The 24,208-nt window shown below is 34.9% G+C and overlaps 1 protein-coding gene across 6 annotated transcripts in view; it reads right to left on the bottom strand.

The window, feature by feature from the left end:
- The window catches only part of l(2)41Ab (lethal (2) 41Ab), a 70,532-nt gene that overhangs the window by 18,689 nt on the left and 27,635 nt on the right, over nucleotides 1-24,208 (bottom strand). For all 6 annotated transcript variants that reach the window (XR_011335246.1, XR_011335247.1, XM_069841365.1 and 3 more), the window contains 4 exons: nucleotides 23,710-23,892; nucleotides 19,908-20,153; nucleotides 8,233-8,407; nucleotides 1,320-1,528 (listed from right to left, as the gene is read on the bottom strand). Coding sequence is in view for 4 of the 6 variants with exons in the window: in XM_069841365.1 (XP_069697466.1) it covers nucleotides 1,320-1,528; nucleotides 8,233-8,407; nucleotides 19,908-20,153; nucleotides 23,710-23,892 (813 nt within the window). In the remaining 2 variants the exon portion in view is untranslated. The remainder of the gene's footprint in view (nucleotides 1-1,319; nucleotides 1,529-8,232; nucleotides 8,408-19,907; nucleotides 20,154-23,709; nucleotides 23,893-24,208) is intronic.

Here is a 24,208-nt window from a genome sequence, read left to right as displayed (position 1 = left end):
AAGGTCTTTTTCCCTCTGGCCACCCAACTCCCCTCTAGATTCGCTCATACGTGCTACATGCCCTGCCCATCTCAAACGTCGGGATTGAATGTTCGTAATTATGTCAGGTGAAGAATACAATGCATGCAGTTCTGTGTTGTGTAACTTTCTCCATTCTACTGTAACTTCTTCCCTCTTAATCCCAAATATTTTCCTAAGCACCTTATTCTCAAACACCCTTAACCTATGTTCCTCTCTCAAAGTGAGAGTCCAAGTTTCACAACCATATAGAACAACCGGTAATATAACTGTTTTATAAATTCTAACTTTCAGATTTTTTGACAACAGACTGGATGATAAAAGCTTCTCAACCGAATAAAAACAGGCATTTTCCATATTTATTCTGTGTTTAATTTCCTCCCGAGTATCATTTATATTTGTTACTGTTGCTCCCAGGTATTTGAATTTTTTCACCTCTTCAAAGGATAAATTTCCAATTTTTATATTTCCATTTCATACAATATTCTCGTCACGAGACATAATCATATACTTTGTCTTTTCGGGATTTACTTCCAAACCTATTTCTTTACTTGCTTCTAGTAAAATTCCCATATTTTCCCTAATCGTATGTGGATTGTCTCCTAACATATTCACATCATCCGCATAGACAAGCAGCTGATGTAACCCGTTCAATTCCAAACCCTCTCTGTTATCCTGGACTTTCCTAATAGCATACTCTACAGCAAAGTTAAAAAGTAAAGGTGATAGTGCATCTCCTTGCTTTAGCCCATAATGATTTGGAAATGCATCTGACAGAAACTGACCTATATGGACTCTGCTGTATGTTTCACTGAGACACATTTTAATTAATCTAACTAGTTTCTTGGCAATACCAAATTCAATAAGAATATCCTATAAAACTTCTCTCTTAACCGAGTCATATGCCTTTTTGAAATCTGTAAATAACTGATGCACTGTACCCTTATACTCTCATTTTTTCTGCAATATCTGTCTAATAAAAAATATCTGATCAATAGTTGATCTATTACCCCTAAAACCACACTGATGATCCCCAATAATTTCATCTACATATGGAGTTAATCTTCTCAAAAGAATATTGAACAAAATTTTGTACGACGTCAACAAAAGTGATATTCCTCGAAAGTTACTACAGCTAGTCTTGTCCCCCTTTTTAAAGATAGGTACGATTATGGACTCTTTCCATTGTTCTGGTACAATTTCCTTTTCCCAAATAGCAAGTACAAGACAACAACAACAAAAATAATAATAATAATAATAATAATAATAATAATAATAATAATAATAATAATAATAAATACCTTCAGGATGTTTATGTATTGGTTCTGGGTGTATAGATTCCCTTTGTCTAAAGTTTCTTTGTAGTCTTTCCTCTCACAAAGCTTCAAATTTAGAGACAATAATTTATTGCCAAGTGTGGCAATGGAACGGCTAATCATCTTATCTCCTTTATTAAGGCAATCAAGTTCATGTTCAATCTTCAAGTTCTTTTGATCCATAATTAGTACTTCTGTGAAAGAGAAGAGGAATATATTTAAATTCTCATTTAAATGTTTACTTTGTGACATTAATACACTAAATTACTTTACTAAAATGGCACACAGTACGTTGCAGCAACTATTAAACAATTACCAGTATATGTAGGATATTTTATTAGGACATATGTTTCCTGTCGGCAAATACTTTTTTAATTCTCATGAAGTACAAGTGATGTATTTTACGTGTATTCACCTCCTCTAATGAGCTGTGTAGATTTTAAAATCTCACAGCTTTCGTCAATCTCACACTTAAATGTTAGTGTTAGGTATTATAGCAACAGCCAACATTGAATTTAAAGGACACCTAACTTCCAAGAAGTGTCACTATGACGTAAGTTATAACTATATACATGATTGTTTTGAATTCTGATTTGAGTTTGTTATTTACTGCTACCAATACTGTCTGTCTACTTTTATTTAGTGAGTACACTTGGTCAAAATGAAACTGGCCGGCATCTGAGAAACTAAGTTCGAATCGGGTATTTCCGTGAGTGCTCAGGACAGCCAGGCTTTGTTCAAAAGATTGCGTATATTCTTGTAGTAATTATAATGGGGAACACTACTATTAATCACTAAAATCTTCTGAGAAAATAATTCATATACGAGATTTGAAACAGACAGATCGTTCAGAGAGTTTAAACAGTGAATACTGTAACACAAACACTATATACTGTATAACAGGTTCTCAAGTGGAGAATGACTATTGCTCGTTACAATGCCATTCTTACTGCAGTCGTACTCTTAGTGTAGTAGTAGAGCGTTAGCTAAGTGTTCGCGAGATTGAAAGTTAAGATCTTCGTGGAACTATTAAACTTTTTTTTGCCTTTTAAATGCATCAGTGAAAATATAACAGCTTTTCGTCATTTTTTTATTCTTAGAATACTTTTCACTTTATTATTTTGGCTCCCATCTTTGGCCAACACGAAACTTAAAAGGAAGAGGGCATATAATTTGTTACAAAAGATATAGGATATCTGTGGCATAAAATAAAAGATTGAACTTCTTAAAGAGAAAATGAAATCGTTAATTGTAGTATATAACAAAAGAAGAAATACAAAATAAAAGGAAACAAAAATGCCACATCCTCAATATCCTATCCAGTAGCCTTCTGCATTTATAACCTCGAGTTTGTTTCCCATATAATTCTTATTCGTATTTACTCGCATAATTTTCCCCCTCGCGTAATTTCCCCACCCTCTAAATTTTTCATATATTATAATTTTTAAAAAACATTTTTCTCGTGCAATTTTCCCCTCTGATACAATGTGGATTACCTAGGCCTACAATTTTTCTGTTATAACTTTGGGCACCCTTATCAAGATTTCAAGTACAGCACAACGGAATTCGTGAAAAATCCAAGGTCGAATCCATCCCCTTCTACAAAGACCTAATGGCACCTGTAATCTCCGTCACCCGTGCATCTGCTGATTTTTGGTCAGCCATAGCATAGGCTACAGTGTTACTCTGTCACAGCATCAATGCCGTTAAACTCGACTATGGGGAGAAAGTATAACAGCTACACTGCAAATTTTAAGTTACAAGTGGTAAATTTCGCCAAGAAAAACGGAGTGAAACATGTGGGAAGAGAGTTCGATGTAGAACCGAAATTAATTCAGTATTGGAGGTCTCAAAAAGAACAAAATTAAGAAAAGCAAAATTGAAGTGTCGTTTGTTTCAAGGCCCAAAGTGTGGCAAAACTTCAATAATTCGTTTAATTAATTACCAAAATTGTCACTGATTATAGTTATTTAGTACTAAATTTATTTAAGCTTATTACATTAGTATTGTTGTGATGTATTAAACTACGTATGATATTTTCATGGAGGAATTCTGCATTACCATATAATGGAGAATGGAGCGGAGAAAAATTCTCTCCGGCACCAGGACTCGAACCCGGGTTTTCAGTTCTATGTGCTGACGCTTTATCCACTAAGCCACACTGGATTCCATTCCAATGCAGGACTGAATCCTCTTAGTTTAAGTTCCACCTTTTAGTTTCCCTTTGATGGCCAACCCTCATGCACTGTGTCACAGATGTGTGACAGTGGGGTCCACACCTGTGGAGTAACGGTCAGTGCGTCTGGCCGCGAAACCAGGTGGCCCGGGTTCGAATCCCGGTCGGGACAAGTTACCTGGTTGAGGTTTTTTCCGGGGTTTTCCCTCAACTCAATACGAGCAAATGCTGGGTAACTTTCGGTGCTGGACCCCGGACTCATTTCACCGGCATTATCACCTTCATTTCATTCAGACACTAAATAACCTAGATGTTGATACAGCGTCGTAAAATAACCCAATAAAAAAAATAAAAAAAAAAGTAACAGTGGGATAATGTCCAACACACTATGTGCAGAAGTGCACTCATTACAAAGACTAAGTGGCCGGGATCCAATGGAATGAGCGCCGTCTTAAATCACTAAGCAAGTGATTATTTACGCATATCATTTTATTGTGATGTACTGAAGTATGTATGATATTTCCATGCAGGAATTCTCAGTGGAACTTAAACTGAGAGAATTCAATCCGGCATCGGAACTGGAATCTGATGTGGCTTAGTGGATAAAGCGTCAGCACATAGAGCTGAAAACCTGGGTTCGAGTCCCAGTGCCAGAAAGAATATTTCTCTGCTCCATCCATCCTTCATCATATGGCAATGCAGAATTCCTGCAGAAAGTCTTTACAGAGCCCTAGGGTACGTGCAAGATGGAGCCTGGTTGGTAGTTGGTAGCCTGACCGGTTACCTAGTCGGAAGGAATGCCCGAATGTTAAGCAATGGAGACGTGCAAGACGAGGCCTGATCGGTAGACTGCTACATAGCCTGTTAGCCCGTTGGTAGCTCGTAGAATGAATCACCTTATTTTTCCAGCTACCAGTCACCTAAATGTCTTTACTACGCATGCATCTGTAAAACTTCCCCACGTGCTAAACGCCTACTGTTCGTCATTTCGACGCATATAATGGATTGGGAAAGATTAATTTCAAATAATAATAATAATAATAATAATAATAATAATAATAATAATAATAATAATGTTTATTGTCAGAAAAATACAATACAAAGACATTGTAAATTTACAACATTCTAGCACTCCCCTAAAAATTAGTGTTCTCATGCTCAGGGGAAGATTCGATACATAATAAATGTAGAAGCATAAATTACAACACAACAACTTCTAAAAATTAATCATTACTCATAAGAAAAATTGCTTACATATATTTTTAAATTTCAAACTGTTAGAAGTAAACAGATGTGCGTATTTCTTTATTAATTTATTATACATTCTAGGGTAGATATTAGTACTTTGGTTGAAAGCAGTGTTCATTAAACACTTGGATTCCAACAAACATATTGCATTCATGCTTTTGGTTTTGTTTGTGAGTACATGGTCTGAAATATGTGCGATTTTTATATATCAAATTTAATAATGCATTGATATAAATTTGACGTATTTTGAAGACTTTAAATTCTAAAAACAGTTTTTCGGTAGGATAATTAATGTTTACAAATTTTGAAAACAGGCTCAACCCGACCACCAAAGCCCATATCTTATTGTGAAATTGTGAGATGAAGCAGGAGTTGAAATGGATACTAATAAAGGTAAAGGTAGCTCCTTCACATGCCATAAAGGCACTTCGAGGGCATGGAGATAGAACCCCATGCTTTCTTGATCTCGGCACTAGAAAGAGGTGGTGTGAAATGAATACCAATAATAAGTAACTTTGTAAATGAATAATTGATATTTTACAGAAAGTGACTATTTTAGGAACAATATAATTACCAGTATTGACCTTTTAGCAATTAATACATATTATTTTGTCAATGCTCTATGTGTATCAGAATGAACTATACGGGATTTAATGAAAGAGTTTTATTATGACGCTTTCCAGAAAAGTGGATTATTTACGTGGTTATTTCTGTACTGAAAATATCCAAATATCTAAGGTACATTTAGGAGAACCTGAAGACCAATACAATCCATCCAGGCACTTTTATAAATTGTTATTGTTTTTTAAAGACAATTTTGAAAAACTAGAATAAGTTCAGCTATACTGACTGGCAGGCGCAAACAAGGTTCGTTCTCATCACCCCGACTTTCTGCCCAGCCACCAGCTAGCTTATGAGTGACCACGGCCCCAACAACATTCATTCCGAATTTTTTAAACATCTGGGGAAAAAAGCCAAATCTGTACTTTTATCCATTTTCAATTTATCATGAAACACCTCAATTCCTGCAGCTTGGAAAAAAAGCAATCATTGTACCAATTCACAAAAAAGGGAAACCTGCTCATGATGTTAATAGTTATCGACCAATAACACTATTAAGCATGATAGCATAAACTGCGGAGTCAATGATCTCCAACAGATTAATTTGGTATTTAGAATCCCAAAATCTTTTATCACCAAGACAAGCCGGCTTTCGACAACTACACTCTACTAATGAACAAGTCATACGCCTTGGCCAAGAAATAAAAGACAGTTTTAACAAGAAAGAAGATACCTGAATTTATTGGAAGCAAAGCCATTACTGAATTATACAACAAGGTAGGCAATGTTTGTATCTTGTGTCTCAACTCTTATACATCGAGGAACTCTTGAAGGTAGTGTATGAAAGATTCAACATGGATCTTGCATGTCCTCGATTACACTAACCTCTAGTGCTTGAAAGTGGAACTAAACACCAATGAAGTGCATAAATACAGAAAAATAGGCCAGGAAAATTCGCTCGTGTCCATTCTATGTAATCCCTATTTGCTGAGCACACCAGACAGTAACACACTCGCTGTGGAGAGGATGCTGATGAATTTCTCGAGGGTTTTCTGGGCACCAAAATGAAATGTTTTGTCATTACTGAGCACAACAGCATCGTCTGGAACATTTTCCAATATGGTTTTGCAAGCATCTTGGCAGTTGAGCCAGTCACGTTGTTGAAGTTTCTGAATCACCATAACTATATAGGGATGGAATTTGAGGTCTAGGTGTAAGATTCGTTTGACACTCCGATCAGGTATTCCCAATGCCAGAGCATGTTTAATGGCTGAATGTCTGGAGATGTGGTAACAGCATGCCTCACTACTGCGATATTCTCGGGAGCCCAAACATTGCAACATCTACTACATGACTTCTGTTTGAAAGTTGAACCTTTTGTCTGACATTTCTCACCCGTATCAGTAGGGTTTTCTTATCAGGAATTTTTTCGTGTCGACCTACTCTAAAATGGACACGAAATTGCCACAGCATTGCAATCACAGTCACCAATTTTTAAAAGTGCTCAACAACAAAATGAACAATGTTCACCTGTCCACGCCATGATGATAACTGAAATAGCATGGCTTATGCTGCTCAAAGATATATGCCACTTAAGCACAACTATAAGGGCTATTCCATATGAAATCGATCAGTAAAAAACCTCGCATTTTTTTTATATTCTAATTTTTTCCCTATTTATATAAGGTGCTGAGGAGAGTGCATTTTCAAAAATATACTATCGAAAGTCAAACGGTTTTCATATTGTTGAGCGACAAATTTAGCGTATTTTATAAAAACAAGTCTCTTTCAGTTCTCAGAACTCTGGAACCATTTACTGCAGAACATTGAACGAGAGCTCATTTTGAAGCTGACATTTGATAGGTTATGTTAAGAAGTAATCCTTATTTTTATTGTACACAGAGAGACAGATAATCTGATTTTACTTACTTTTAGGCTTTTTGCCAATTTGTAAAAATGTAAAAAAATATTAAAGAAAAAACCTTGCATTATTAAGAGGGATTTAGCATTGTTTGCTTAGTGGTATGGCAATAACTTTTAAGGGTATTAAATAGATTATTTTCACACGCCTGGACTTGAACGGCGCAGTACCACATGCACTGGCCGAGAGCTGAAGATAAGCAAGCATTGAGTGTCATATTACTCCTGTGTTTATGAAAACCTCTGATAAAGCTAGCACAGCCATGTGCTGCTAGACGACACATCATGTGTTTATGTCTCCTGGCCTTGCTTTTCTCGGCTAGCTTCCGTCTCACAGTCAGCTGGTTAGTTCACGCGCGTACTATTTATTTTCTTTATTTTGTATTTTCAATACTTTCTTATCAACGTGCCATCAGTGAAAAATATGTGTTTATTTGTACTTTCAATGCGGAATCTAACTATATATTTTTAAAATATTTTTTCCTAGGCAAATGCGTCTTAATGAGGAAAAATCTAAATTTCTCCATTTCCATAAAAAGTAAGAAAATCTGTTTATATGTCAATATAAACTTTAATTTCTCAGCATCAAGATAAACCGTGATTTTGATCATTGGGTGAAAGGGTTTCAGAGCTACAACAGTTTAAAGTTGCTAATTTTATGAAAATACGATAAATTTAAATATTTTTAATTTATACACTATGAAGTTCTGATGCCTCAAACTTTGCACAAAGCATTGTATCACAGTTCTCTACGTAGAAAAAAATTTCATTGTATTTAGAAATTGTAAGGTCAATTTTTTCTATATTTCGGACGATTTGAGATGGAATAGCTCATAAAGAAACCTGTATGGCGGCCAATTCAAATTGGGGAGATCATTCTGCTGGACCTGTATTATGCTACAGGTCCCACACAAGCTTAATCCAGCAATGGTTGTACACTGAATCTATTTTGAATTAGGAAGGAATTAGTGTAAACTAATTCCAGTGACTTACGGTTCCGCATAATATTAATCTTGTGTAACTGCTCATTTCTTTGATTTGTGAGCTGAACGATATGACTCTGTTGCCTCAGCCAGAATTGCTGCAGGTCCTCTGATTTTTCAGTTGTTTCCATAATACTCTTCTCCAGAGCTGAAATCTTAGCTTCTTGAGGATTCAAGTTTTCAGCCTGTAAAATTTCGACATTTTTCAAGAACAGTAATATGGTACAAATAGTAAAACTGATATAGACTGATTTTTAGTTAACACTGAAAGTTAACACAGTATCATAAAAAAGATTTAGTAATGGCTTTCAGTAGCAAAACTCCATAAGATCAACAATAAATAAATTTAAACAACAAAATTATTGAGCAAATAATTTTAAATGAAAGATTTTGGACTTTCTCCATTGCTGCTGAAAGGGTAACAGTGTGAAATAAAAGATAAACATTCACAGCATTTCGAGGGTTCAGTTTGCTTTTGTTTCCAGGTGAAAAATTAGGGAGAAGGGAAAATGTATGCTATTGTTGGAGTATCATTCTAAACTCCCGACTTTACCACATCATAAAATGCAAAAGTTGATTGGGAAAAAATACTAAATAAATAAACACACAATACACATAAAATATACAAAAGATAAAAGATAAACAAACGAATAAATACCGTATATAAATTAAATTAAATTAAATTAAATTAAATATACAATAACTTGAAAGTGTATAAACACTTATTCAGAGCACATAGGCTATACTACGTTTTGAAGTGTCAGAATTTAACGAAACACTATAAATTTTAACTTTGCATCACTTCTCCAGCTGTGGAGGTAATTCAATTGCTGAATCCAGCGACATTTGCAGGTAAAAAGAGCTATACACTCCATCTTTAAAGATGTCCCAAAAGAAAAAATGCAAAAATCCAAGGAACGATGGCTCCTTGATCAATCCAAGGAACGTCTCAACCTTATGGTCTTTCAGGGCTTAACCCTATATCCAAGAACCTTACATTCTAATAAAGTCAAAAAGGCAACCCCAACTATAACAAAAATAACTAATAAAATAAAAGTAATAAATAAACCAAATTTCTATTTATTCAATATGTTTATGTAAGTTTAGTTAGCAATCCAAAGGCATCACTCACGAGGCAACTAAGTTAGGAGATGAAAAAGGGTGATTAGTTCCTTTTCTCTTCATTGCATACCTCACTAACCAGTAACATAGTTTACTAATCTGACTAATTTATTATTCAAAATAATACATATTTTAATTATGTTGTTGTTTTCTAATGCCAGGCATTTGACAATAAAGTCATTTGACCTCTTGCACTCCAATATTTTTCATGGTCAGCCACTGAAGCACAGATTTTGAGGTGTTCCGAATCCATTTCTTGGTTTGAGTTGCTCAATGGGCAGTTAGGGGACTGATATATTCCAATTCTATGCAGGTGTTTGGCCAAACAGTCATGGCCTGTTGCCAATCTAAATGCAGCTACAGACGATTTGCGTGGTAAATCGGGAATTAACTGTGGATTATGATGCACAGAGTTCCATTTTCCCCCTTGAGATTGTGTTATCAAATTTTGTTTGTTGAAGTCTAAGTATGTAGATTTAATAAATAGGTGTAAAATGTAAAACACTTGCAATATTCAGTAATAACTTATTATGAATAAGGTTGACTGACTTTTTATTAAAAAATCCATTTATAAAATTAAGCGATCCAGAGAAATGTCATGTCAAACGATGAGGATCAGATCATCCACCTGTTAATATTGTACAAAGACACAAGACACAATCGCGATATTTCAGTCCTCAATGGTACAAGAGAAAACTGCAGCTTATGGCTAGTGAAAATTAGAAATCATTACTTTGCTTTAAGTGTTTTTTGTTTGGTGGTGATATTTCTTGGACTATTAAAGGCATGAGTGACCTGAAACATCTTTCGGAAAGAATTAAGTCCCATGAATTGAGCTTTTTTCACATTTAATTTGTATGGCAAGGTGAATGCACCGATCACAGATAGATGAGGAATATAGGATTGCAGTTGCTCGTCACAATGAACTCATTCACAAAAATAGACAAAATTTAAGTAGAATAATATACTATTTGAAATTTTGTGGTCGTCATGAAATTGCTCTTTGAGGTCGTTAGAAATAAAAAAACTCGCAAAACATAGGAGTTTTATTAGATTTTGTAAGTGAAATAGTAGACAGCTGCTTGAATAAACATATGGAAGACGTAAAAGTGTCCACATCAGCCACAATTATTCAGAACGAATTACTTGAATGTATATGAAGACATTGTTACAAAAACAGCCCTAGTAATTTTTAATGAAATTGAGATAAGGATACATTTGCTACTATTTCAAATGTTTATAGACTCCAAAAACGACCCATGTCAGGTGCAATAGCCACAAGGATAAATATCAGTTGTACGGAAACAGCTGACATGTGTTGGTCTATTTATTTTTATTGTTCTACTGAAAAATAGCAATTTTGACAAGGGTTGTTTTTGTAATAATGTCTTCATATATATTGCAATGTACAAGGTGCGGCAAAGAAATCGGACGGTTTTAGAAGGCTGTTTACTGAGAAACATGAGGCGTTATGAATATTGACCAACCATCGTTTGTTAGCATTTTTGATGCCATTTTGTGTAATCATGGAAGTATGGAGCTCGAAGCATCGTGCTTTCGTTATCGAGACATTTTTCAAAAATGGTGATTCAGTTGTGAAAACCCGGCGTGCCTTTTGTCTCTAATTTAATGTTGGCTGCCACAGAGCCTTTCCTGCTCGCAATACCATATTGAGATAGGTCCAAAACTTTCGATTATCAGCATCAGCTTGCAAGAAGAAATCACCAGGACACGTTCACGCCAGATAATGTTGAGCAAGTAAGAGTGGCTGTTATGAGGAGTCCACATCGATCAGCCAGATGGCAGACTATAGCACTGCGACTTTCAGAACGTTCTGTGCGCCGAATATTGCATTCAGATCTTAAGTTTCATCCATATAAACTTATGATTGTTCAGCAATTGAATGAGGGAGGCTATGTCCAACGCAGGACATTCGCCGAGATAATGGTGGAAATTTTGGCTGACGATGTTGTTATGTTCATGAGTAACGAGGCACATTTCCATTTAAATGGTTATGTCAATAAGCAGAACTTTAGATCTGGGCCCCCGAAAATATTAACGAACTACACGAGCGTCCGATTCACTGTGCAAAGGTTACAGTTTGGTGTGCTGTGTCTAGATACTGCGTCATAGTCTGGTATTTTTTTGAGGAGAACGGGAACACTGTGACAGTGAATAGTGAACGCTATGTAAGTCAAAATGAGATTAATAAGGTCTCTGTCTCACTGCCTACTAAACATCAATCTGAAGCATCATGGCCTGGTCAATCATCAGCTGCTGCCAAGAACATAATCGACAGAGAGAAAGAATCAACCAGGAAGAAAAGCAATACACCTGGACAGAAGTAGTAAGTCGGAAACAGAAGCAATGGAGAATTGGAAAACAGACCCTATTTGGCTCTAATAAAGAAAATATTATAAAAGTAGTAGAAATATAGCCGAAGAAAAACACAATCTTCCTTAGTTGGATTGCTCCAGATGTGACAGCTACTGACATAACACAGTTCCTGGGAGACAAATTCCAAAAGTTAAAGATGACAAAGCTAAAAACGTGCTACAAATAGCTATTTCTCCTTTCATGAAGAAGAAGGATTTCCAGAATATTTTCCAAGAAGAAATGTTTGACTGCCTCTGTGGTCTGTTGGTCAGCATGCTGGCTTCCAGATCTGCAGGTCCCGGGTTCGATTTCCGAGCTTGGCTCTTGGTGAATTTTTCTTGAAGAAGAAAAATTCGCTGGGTATCTAGAGGCTGGAAATTTATATGAATGTGAGTGTGACTGTGAGTGTGCTGGGTTAATATTAATTAGCCAATTATCGAAAACATAAAATATATCAGGAATGTCACTGGGCAGTAACCTGAACACACGTTTCAGCATCACATTGTTAACAAGTAACTCCAGCTGCCAGCACAACTATGAAGCATTAATAGATGCTATAGAGTTACCAACAAAGAAAAAAAAAAGAAGAAGAAATGTGGCCACACAGTTGCCTGGTGACGGAGTTCTTTGGCAGACTTAGACCTGATCAGATCGAAGACTCAACAGACTTGCATACAGAAGTTTCCTTTGGGTGATGTACAGGAAATCTCAGTGGTGAAATAGTGAAAAGTGATCATCTAGGTAAAAGTTTTAATGTCTTACAATATAATGTACAAAGTTTCAAGGAATAGACAAATGAGATGGAGGTATATTTAGTTTTTAAATGCATTGATGTGTTAAGTGTTTGTGAACATTGGATGTCAAGTGAGGAAATTGAATTTGTGCATTTGGACAATTATACGCTGGCAAACAAATATTGCAGATCCAACTCATTACATGGTGGTGTTGGCTTATTTCTTAGAACAGATGTTGATTTTAATGTAATAGACTTAGGAAACATATGTCTATGAAAAACATTTTGAGGTAACCGCAGTAGTTTTGCCTACATATAGATTAGTAGTTATTTCAATATGTGACCAGTTGCAGGAAATGGGACCTAAAGTCGGATTTTTCGTTTTTTTGTTTTCTGTGGTTTCAAAAAGTCTATGAAATACAACAAAAAAATTCATGGTTCTAGGTGCTACAGTTTTTAATATATTACTTATTGAATGTTGATATCATATTATGTACTTTTCGAGAAAAATGCAATTAAAGCTTTCACTTGTTTCCTTAGCAACTATAAGAAAGATTTAGGTATTTAAGAAGCACTGTGTAAAACTACGTCCTAGTTTAGTATATGAAGAAAGCCTACAGGAAGCGCAATATGTCAAAACATAGAAATGCAGTTTTTACACTAAACTCGTTATTTTGTTCTCCTGTAAAATTTTCTTTCACGACTTTAGGTCCTTTTCGCGCAATGGGTCACATATATAGAACACCTGAGAGTGATTTTAAAATATTTCTTGAATCCAATGAGCACTGTTACAAATACTATGTTATCATTGATTAGGATATGATATAATAATAGGTGGTGATTTAAACATAGATATAAGATTGAACACAAAAAACTCTAGGGATTTGCTTAATGTTCTGAGATTTTATGGATGCTACTGTACAGTCTTTAGTCCAACAAGAGAAGCTGCATGCTTAGATAACATTATAACTGATATAAACAACACTAAATTAGAGGTAAAAAGAGTAGAACCCAGGTTATCTGACCATGCGGCGATCCTGTGGAAACAATCTTCCTGACAACCAAGATGAAAATATCTCAAGTAGTTATATTCATAGAAGAGTATTCTCTCCCAAAGGTTGAGTTTTTCGTTAGGGAAATGAAGCAGAAAAACTGGACTGCCAGTTTGGAATCTCACTATAGAAACTGCAATGGGAGTGATTTATTTTATGTTTTATTGATCTTTTTAACTTTTATTTTCCGGAAGAAGTGATAAAGATTAAAAGAACAGAATTACGACACAAGAAAAACAAATGATTCACAAAGGAATTGGAATATATGAAAAATAGAGTGACACTAACTTACTGTTGTAAACTTTCTGGGAAGAAGACAAAGTTGAATATAAGAAAGCAAGGAAAACTTACAAGGATTCGCTAATATAAACAAAATAACAAAGAAATGCTATTTTCATTGAATCGTCCAACAACAAATGTAGAGCTGCATGGAACGTGATAATGTCAGAATGTAATAAAGGTGTCAAAAATCAAAATATACCAATTGAACCCAATGAAATGAATAGGTATTTTCTTGAATCTGTGGAGAATATCATTTCAGAGGTCAGTTCTTCACATACAACAGCAGAATTTCTTCTAACAAGCACACCTGTGCAAGTGCCAGAGTTTAATGGGAGTATACAAATATTGTGAACAAAATGAAAGCATCCAACAGCAAAGATATTTATGGAAAATCCAATAATTTCCTTAAGCACGTAATTAATTATATCATACATCCTTTGACAGTGTGCATCAATGATTGTTTGGAAACAGGAATATTTCCAAATAGTCAAAAATACTCGAGAAAGGTGAGAAAGAGAATCCAAGTAGTTACAGACCTGTATCTGTTATTCCCATTTTCGGGAAAGTGTTAGAATGTGTAATGAAGACTCAATTGGCAAATTATTTTTAGAAAATAACGTATTGTGGCATAAGCAATTTGGTTTTCGTAAAGGTAGAACAACAGTTGATGCTATTTTATCACTGCTGGAATCAGCATACAATGGTTTCGAAAATAAAATGTACTCTGAGATCACGTTATGCAACCTTATGAAATCTTTTGATTGTGTTTCAACGGATATTTTAAGACTTAAGCTACATTACTATGGCATAAATAGAAGAGAGTTGGATCTCTTCGCAACATACATGTCTGGTGGAAAACAAATAATAGAAATTCAAAGGGTTAGGTCTTTCGAAGGAGAGGTGCAACATGGTGTCCCACATGGTTCCATCTTAGGACCATTCTTATTTCTAATTATTATAAATGATTTATTAGGGCTTGATTTACAATTTCAGAAGCCCAGAGCATAATTTTCTTCATGAGGCCCCTTCTTTTCATATATGACTAGGCCTGTCTCGTTTAACTTTAAATTCTGTCACCTTCTCCTTTCACCACATATTTAATTCTCTATTTTGAGAAGGATTAAAAATAAAGTGATCTCATAAGGTATTAGCGATTAAATGTGGCCACCAGACTGGGTCAGAACTGATTGTAGTACCTGTGTCGTAATTTAGGAGTTTCAAAGTAATGTTCATTTTTCCTAGATTCTGATTTAGGCTTATACAAAAAATACCTTGACGCTCCACAATTTAGTAGCTATGGCGAATTGTTATATCTGTATGTCAACATCTTCATTAGTCTATGTTAAAATATTAACTTTTTGCAACTGGAGGTCTCTGTGTGTAAAGGAGAGTTAGTGCTAGTAACATCTGAAGAAACATACTTGCTCAGTGATCAACATTGTTTTTCCTGTTGTTGAATTTCAATATCTTTTCGTTTTCTTTTATGGCACCTAACTCAAATTTGCTTGGGAATCCCGTTTTTAATTTTGGATATTCCTATAAAAACTCTTTAACACTACCACTACACACCGATAACAGTCCTGTATTAACAAAAATTAGGTAACCTCCAGGAATACAAGCATTAGCACTTGGTTTAACACTCATTACAATGAGAACTGACAGTGTTGTTGACTATACTTTGGCTGCTGAATTCATTATTAATTGTTTAAAAGGCTTAATGTTACAATTTGAATAATCTGTATACAAGGCTGCCAACTTTTACAAGTTGAACACATTAACTCTGCAATCTGCTTATCACTCTAAACTTAAAATAATTAAGTGATTTTTTATGTGTTTTCTAACATCATTAATTACGTAATTACTTATTTCCTCAATTCTGATTTCAGTTGGCAGAGTTGTCTATTTCATTTGCATAATTCATTTAAAAAAAAAAAGTTTGTTCCTGGATTTTGAAGTCACCGGAATCATGAGGCCCTGAGCAGAGGCACCACAGGCTCCTGCCTAAATCAGGCCCTGTATGCAGATGGCACTTCTTTCATAACATGTTCGATTAGTGCAATAGAACTGCATCAGCTAACTTCAAATACAATTGTGGAAGCAGCAGAATGGTTCACAGCAAATAAGTTAATTTTAAACGAGGAGAAGACTCAAGAATTAATTTTGACATTGAGAAAAGAAGAAAAGGCAGTAAAATTTTACTTGGTATCCATCTTGATCGAAAACTAATCTGGCATTGCCACATCGAATATATCTCTCGAAGACTGTCCAGAGTCCTGTATCTCTTAAGAGTAATTAGAGACAAAATACCCGGACAGTACCTGGGAAATGTTTATTTTGCTTTTTTTCGTAGCATATTGAAGTATGGAATCCTGGTATGAGGAAACAGTAATAAACTGAATGAAATCCTATTGCTTCAGAAAAAAGCAATAAGAATTATCACAGAAGTACCAAGCACATCACATTGTTTATACAGGACTCCATCTTAACAGTTATTAATGAATATATTCTTGAACTCCTTCTGTACATAAAGAAAAATCTTTATAATTTCACCAATAGGATGGATAAACATGAGTATAATACTCGCAATAAAGAAAAACTAAACATATCATATTGCAGACTATCTACAGTTAAAAGTAGTATGTCATATTGGGCTGTAGGATGTTTAACATGTTACCACAAGAATCACAGGAAGTGTCACTAGACAGATTCAAAGTAAAAGTGAAAACGTGGCTTCTTAGAAACTCATTCTATTCTGTGCAAGAATATTTTAAATTAGAAAATCAAGCTCTAGAAATTTTTTAGGTTTCTTTAAATATTATTATTATTATTTTTGTAATATGAGGAATTTCTCATGAATTGTTATTAAGTTCATTCTCGTGTTACTGTATGTAAACATTTTCGTCCAATACAACATTTCGTCCAAATTTCTATGACCAACACATTTAAGTCTAGTGGAATAAGTCCATAGCATTTTCGTCCATGAGCAAATTTCGTCCAGAAATTTTTTAGTATTCAGATACTAGAATAACATTTTAAACAGATGCCAACAATGGAATACCAAATAATGGAAAACTCAAAAATGGACAGGCGTTGCTAGGGAAATGCATACACTAGTTTTACTTAAAATGATCAGTTATGGATCCCAAAGTAATTACTTCAAAAAGGAACAAACCACTGTTTATAAACGATTGCTACTGTTATCAACACCACTCTTATAATAAGGATCGAACCAGGATATATTGGTGATGTGAGAATCGATCAACCTGTAATGTACGTTGTATTACAAATGTAGATTTTCAAAATATAATTGTTTAGTCAACTGTCCGAAGACAGATCCGAACCACGCAAATGATACCAAGAAAGCACAACTTATGAGGCAACTAGGCCAGGAGATAATGGGGTAGAGTGGCCAGTTCCTTATAAAATTAATCTTGCTGCGCATCTTCATCCACCTGATGGTGCTGTAATGCAAGCAAAGGAAGTTGTCCAAGGAATAAAGAAGATAGCTAGCAGATCACCAAATGAAGCTCCAGATGCAAGGCATGGAAGGGGTCCAGAATGAAGAGGTTTTGATAAAATTGCCAAACAGACAAAATGTGAAAAGAATTATCAACCTACAGCAAATCGAGACAGACTAGCAGTAGCGCTGACAATACTAGACATTAACATTAATCATCCATACAATATGACTAAATCTAATTAGCAGTTTTTTTTTATATTATAGTGGAAGAGATAACCCAGTCAGTTACTGATATTTACAACTGAAAGCACACAAACACATATGCACTTTTGATTGAACTAAACTCAACAACGCAGCGCTTTCAGAGAACAACAATATAGTGTGATCTAACATTGTGACAGATGGCTAGCCTCGTCCTGTATGGAGATGTAATGAATGGATACCCACTCCCCAGTCTCCACTCATGCTTGCTAGTCAAGGTCGTAGCCATGCCTTTAGAGGCTTTTGCTTTAAGCCTCGCTGCTTGCACTGCTTTTTCCACACTTGAATGACTGCCAACAGTGAACTTAATATATATGAAAGGATCAGAGTGGACCAAGTGTTACGATAATCGTTATTACGAACTTATAGGCCTAATGTTACTAGGAATAATAACTCAAATTTTTTGGGTAGGCTAAGCCTCAAAAGCCTCTTAAAAGCTTCGCCACTTCTGAATGTGAAGCTTTCTTTGAACTTGTACAACAGACTTCGTTTCTTTGAACCAAAACACATGATGAGCATGTTCTATGCCTCTGGAAGTAGTCATCTTATTTCAACTATGCACGAAGGCTTATGGTGTAATATTGGGTACTGTAGTACCTGACACTATGTGCATTAAATGTGCATAGAACCACAGTCTACTATATACAGTCACGAAGCTTGAGTTTTGAGGGTGCTAGAAACAATAGACTGTGACGGTACTATTTTGCATTGCCTGTAATGAGGCGATATTAGTGATCCTAGTGGTGAGCAACTATCTAATGTTTGCATATTTACTACGTACTGAGCTTCACGACTGTATATACTAGACTGTGATAGAACTTTAAGTGTTTTGCTGCATACTGACACTTCAAAACATTGTGTATGTCCTCTGAATAAATATGTATATTCTTTAAAAGTTGTAAAATCCTTTTAGACAGTTTTCTGGCGGAATGTGCCAGAATACCGTCATCTTTCTGTTGTATTTTTTTTTATTATGGAACCGAAAAATATGGTAATAATTATGATTTTAACATAATTTTTATTTGAATTCTGTTTAGATCTAGAAAGTCTTCAAGTTGGACGAAAGAGAGTTAAAAATGATAAAATCCCTTGCACTGGACAGTAATCTTCTCCCCGTCTGCTGTATGTATTCTACATAGAGTTCCACCACCTTCTTCAGAAGAAGAAAAGCACTGCTTTTAGATATTCAGTTTACTGTTTCATAAATAACATTAGAAACAGTGTTTTGGACAAGAAAAAAGAAAAGGAAGATTACTATGTTAAAATTTCAGAAGGCCATACCTAATTTAAGTTCTACATTATTCATAGAAATTGAAGTTGATAAGAGGAGACATATACAGGATCACAGAGGGTAAATTTAAAGAAGTAAAATAACATTTTAAATAAATATCATACCACATTAGGAAGCAGATCTTATATCAGATACATAAATATGAAGTTCACTAATTATAATACTAATAATATTACTAAATAATTGATTAAATGGCGATCTTACTCGTGTTAATTATGTAAGTATGTGCGGGCTTACAGCTGTTTCGGTGTTCCTTCACACCATCCTCAGAGCCTACTAGATCTCGGCATCATCTCGAACTTCGCTGCCTGTTGTGTGGGTGTGTTCGATTGTAGTGTTGAAATGTGGTGTCAAATAGTGTGTGTGTTCTGAAATTGATCTGTGAGTTGAGAATTTGATCAGGATGTGTTTTGGTGTGTCTGTATATTTCATATTGTTCTAGTGTGTTGAGATCAATTTCAGAATACACACACTATTTGACACCACATTTCAACACTTTTCAACACTCGAACGCACCCACACAACAGGCAGCGAAGTTCGAGATGACGCCGAGATCTAGTAGACTCTGAGGATGGTGTGAAGAAACACCGAAACAGCTGTAAGCCGTACATACTTACACAATTAACACGAGTAAAATCGCCATTTAATCAATTATTTATATTCAAGTGTTAAAAGTAGTGTACGAAAGATTCAACATGGAATAATATTACATAATATTAACTCAACAATAGTATAGTCAGTACACAAATATGAACAAGAATACCAAAGCAGTTAAAATAAGTAGGGCTGCCTTAATGATGAAGATTTCCTGGTCAACCAAGAGGGTGGTAAGAACAACAACAGACACATTAAAATTAAAGCTTGGAAGATGAAGAAGACGAGTAACAATATACAAGGAAGAAAAATACGAGGGAAAGAAGCAGAAACAAACTAAAAGCTAATACAAATAATTGTACAGTACTTTCTTCATCATAGCCAGTATCTGTGTTTTGAGTGCAGTGAATTATATTACGCAATTTCCTCAGTGATTAAATGTGCCAGTGCAGTTATTTGTGCTAGTTCAGGAGTGCATATGGCAGTAAATTTAGTGTAAGAGAAATACAATTACCCCAGATTTGGCAGTCAGTTGCTCCAATTTCTTTAGCAGACCGTCCATTGTACATTGTTTCTTTTGTACTTCAAACATACTGTGATTCAGGTCGTATTCCAGGTTCTCAAGTTTTCTTTCTTCTATCTCCACTTCCTTCTTAAGTTCCTCCAATGATGAATTTGTTTGTTCATTTGCACTCTTCTGAGATTCTACTTCGAGACCTGTTTGTGTCAGTTTATTTTCAGTGTTCATCATGATAATTTCCTGAGGGGAGAAAAAATGTAATCTAGTTGAAGGACAGGATAACAATATTACATTTGTGATTTTCTTGTGCTGGTGTGATATACAATGAATAATTTAAAGAACTGTACTTTAATGGGAAATTTATCTAACAATCAAAGCTTGTATTCGGAATTATGATTTAAGAATGTCATTCATGGCAATGGATTCTTTCAATTCTGCATCAAAACAACGAGCAGAATATCGCAATAAATCTTCATATCACAAAATAATTATAAGAAGAACAGAAGCAGTGGAAATTCTTTCCGATTGTGAAGGATATTTGTGTCCTTGTATTCAGGGCATGAAATGGACATTTACACGAACTGAAACATTGTTATTTTCGTGGACTTGGTGGTGCTGATGACGATGGAAATAAAACTATTATTAAACCAATAGTAGTATATGGAAGTGAAACCTGGACTCTATCTGAAAGGGCAATAAAGATCTTAAATGCCCGGGAAAGGAAAATATTACGGAAAATCTTTGGGCCTACTTATGAGCAAAGGTTTTGGCGAATCAAAACAAATGCTGAGTTATATGAATTATATAAAGATATTAACATTGTTGTAGACATAAAACTCAGAAGGTTAAATGGCTGGGACACGTAGCCAGGATGGAGAACAATCGCACACCCAAAGCTCTACTAGATGCATTGCCAGTAGGAAGAAGGAAAGTCGGATGACCTAAATTGAGATGGCTGGATGACGTTCAGGCTCACCTAACAAAAGTTGGAATTAGAAGATGGAGAACACGAGCATTAGACAGGAGTGATTGGTCGGATGTTCTGAGGGAGGTTAAGGCTAAACTATAAGGGCCGTAATGCCAATGATGATGACGATGGAATTAATTACCAGTGAGATAATGCCAAATATTACTATGTCATATATATATATAATAAACAATTAAATATTTATATACACATTATTTAATATAAAAGTTTCAGACACATGTCTTCAGAAATTTTCATCACTTTATCATAATACCTGCACCGATTAAATCAACATCTGAATCATCATGCATTAAATTTGCTGGATAATAGTCAAACAATAAGAAGACTTAAAAGGACCAATGCTCTTGATCTTCCATTCATTTTTACTACAGCTATTTAAAACATTGTTATTTTTCTTTTGGAGTGTTGTCATGGGATAACATCTCCACTCATGTCATAGTCTTTTATAATATTTACTTATTGCCTATTGTAGACAGATTGTAAATGTGGCATAATTGTAAAAAAAAAAAAAAAAAAAAAAAAAAACTTTATCATATTTACACCGACAGGAACCATTAATGGTTGAATAAAATGCACATATCATTAACAATTTACTCCAACGCATATATTACTAGAAAAAAGAATAATAAACTAATAACAGGAATCTATGTTTCATAAAGCCTTTGAAATAGATACTCAGGTCGCAGTTTAAACAATAAGACATTCGACTTGCTGCCTAGCAGTGGCTTATGACATCTGATCATTAGCTCTTAGCTCGATATGGAATGCTCAAGTGTTGCTGAGTTCCAGTCCTTTTAATTTCATTAATATCGTGCCATTGTCTGAAAACCTCAAAGGTATTCAATGCAGAATCAAACATATTAAATGTATGTTGCAAGAGTGTTATAAATTAGTGATAGCTTATATGAATGCTGTAATACAATACAGCAGAACTTACAATACCAATAGCGCCATTGCCAGTATTTTTAACAATTTAATTCAGCTTAACTCAAAAGCATATTGAACTATCATATCGATGGCCAAGATCTAATACCACATAATATGATTTTTTTTCAAAATGTTCAGGAAAGACACAAAACTATTTATTATTTATACATTCTATCTATTTGAACCAATGAAAGCATAATTATCAGTATGACATGGGTTTCATCCCTGATCAGATCTGGTGGAGGATAAAACAATGTTGCACAGGATTTTTCTCGAGATACTCTCGTTTCCCTCTTTCATTCCACCAACACATTTCACTTCCCCTCATTTTATCTATCATCTGTAACAGTAAAAATAGGTTGGGGTGTCATTAAGTTTGAGGATAGTACGGATTTCCGATGCTGATCTAGGTTCTAAGGAATTAGGGCTCTGGGCTCTGGCTCGTCAGTAAATGATGGAACCTTACATGCACGGCCCAGGAAGGATGGCCCACCTCACAGCATCAGATTCACGAATACCACCAAGGCCATCGATCAGATTCAATCATCACATATATAGGGCATACAATGGGCCTAAACGACCTAAATGCAAGTGTCCGTTACAGATCCAGCCCTCGTAAAATCAATCAATAGCCAGTGCACCTTGGAGTCCCTGCTATCCCGAAGGCAAAGATAGCACGAAAACCTGAGAAAACCACCTTGGAAACCCATTAAGAGTCCCATCACTTTGAAGTTTATGATTACCTCCTAGCCGTACTAATCATATTTTAAACTGTCTAGCAAGGTCACTGTTCACATCACAAAAATAATGTTTGTGAGGAATAAAAGGCAATTTCTATTCTCTTCTAGTACAAGCAACTGAGAATTAATAACACTTAAAATCTGAGAACAAACAAAAAGTTAAAATTTGTTACACAGTGTTATTTTTCGCTATAATTCATTACTGGTATCTCAATTTGGCACAAACTAAAAATACGTTACCATCTGAGCTAAGCTGGTGACTAAAAATAAGTTAAATAGGGTTACAAGAGCTGTGTAATATGTAATTTTCTCTTTACATACAAACAGCTTTCATTTATAACATTTCTTACATCAAGTAAAATAAAAAAGTTACTGCACATAGCCATGAGGAATACGACATTCTGCTTGTGATGGAAATGAAGTTGTTAGTCGAATAAATGCTGGCATAATTAATAACGAGAAACTGAAACATTTTCTTCTGCATTGAACTCTTCCTTTGTTTATAGAAGTAATATAAACACTTTCGAATATTGAACAAACTGAAAGACTATCAAAGGAACCTAACAAAGTGACAAATTCATTTTTCCATTCTCTTCCGTTTCATTTTCTTCTACATACCTACGTTTTATTAGAGTGAAAATAATGTAGTGCCAGTAAAACTGTCAAATGATAACAATCAAACTAAGAAAAGATTTGCTTGTGATGTATCATCTGTATTTCAATTAATCCACTTATATTTGCCTTAAACAATTAACTTTCTTTTTTCTTTAATGTATCACATCACATTATACTGTACATGTTTATTGTATTCAGGACCCTTGTGGTCACTCAAATTCTTTGAGCTGATGTCTATAATTTAGAATTTATATATACAGCACTTTATGAATTTTAAGTTAGTTTATGGAGTGATTGATACTAGTACATGTTTATAATGCATAGGATAAGAAGCTTTCAATTCTAGCTATTAATGTACCAGTAGCAAAAATGGCTCATTTCCAAAATAATATACTCACATAAATATTTTCTCATAGCTTTCTAGTTTCCTTCCTTGGTCCTAGAGATGTACAAAACAACACAATGCAATGGAAAACACTACAACAATATAATACAATAATGTATAGATATTTTTATTTTGTAGTACCTGATCTCTAGTTTTATTCCTCAGTGTGCACAAGACCTTGTTCAGATATTTGGCTGCCTTGTCTTGGGTTATTTGATCTTGCAGGTTTTCTAAAATTGTGTCCTCTAAACTTATTTTGTCATTACACAGCTTTTCCAAGTTTTTTTGTAGCAACTTATCCTCATGCATTTTCTTATGGCAATCCTGAAACATAGAATAAGTGTTTGCTGACATAAGAAGCAGCAGGAGAAAATTATACATATAGAGGTGAGGAAACTCGCATCATTCTGCCGCCAGCCAACTTCCTGCTCTCCTGACTGCACCATAGGAAGCCAGTTCTACAAAACATTCTGTAGTTGCTAAAAGTCTTGATTTACTGGTAGTAACGAAATAACGAAACACGCTCTCCTCCGATGCAAGCACGACATGCGGGAAAGTGTACATTATAATCTAGTAGAACTAATGTATAAGGAAGGAAAAAAAAATGTTTTGGATATGCACCTATGAACTCCATGCTATG

This window comes from Periplaneta americana, chromosome 12 (assembly GCF_040183065.1).
Source record: "Periplaneta americana isolate PAMFEO1 chromosome 12, P.americana_PAMFEO1_priV1, whole genome shotgun sequence".
NCBI lineage: Eukaryota > Metazoa > Arthropoda > Insecta > Blattodea > Blattidae > Periplaneta > Periplaneta americana.
The sequence above is the reverse complement of the archived record's forward strand: the minus strand, read 5'-3'. Positions and strand labels throughout refer to the sequence as shown.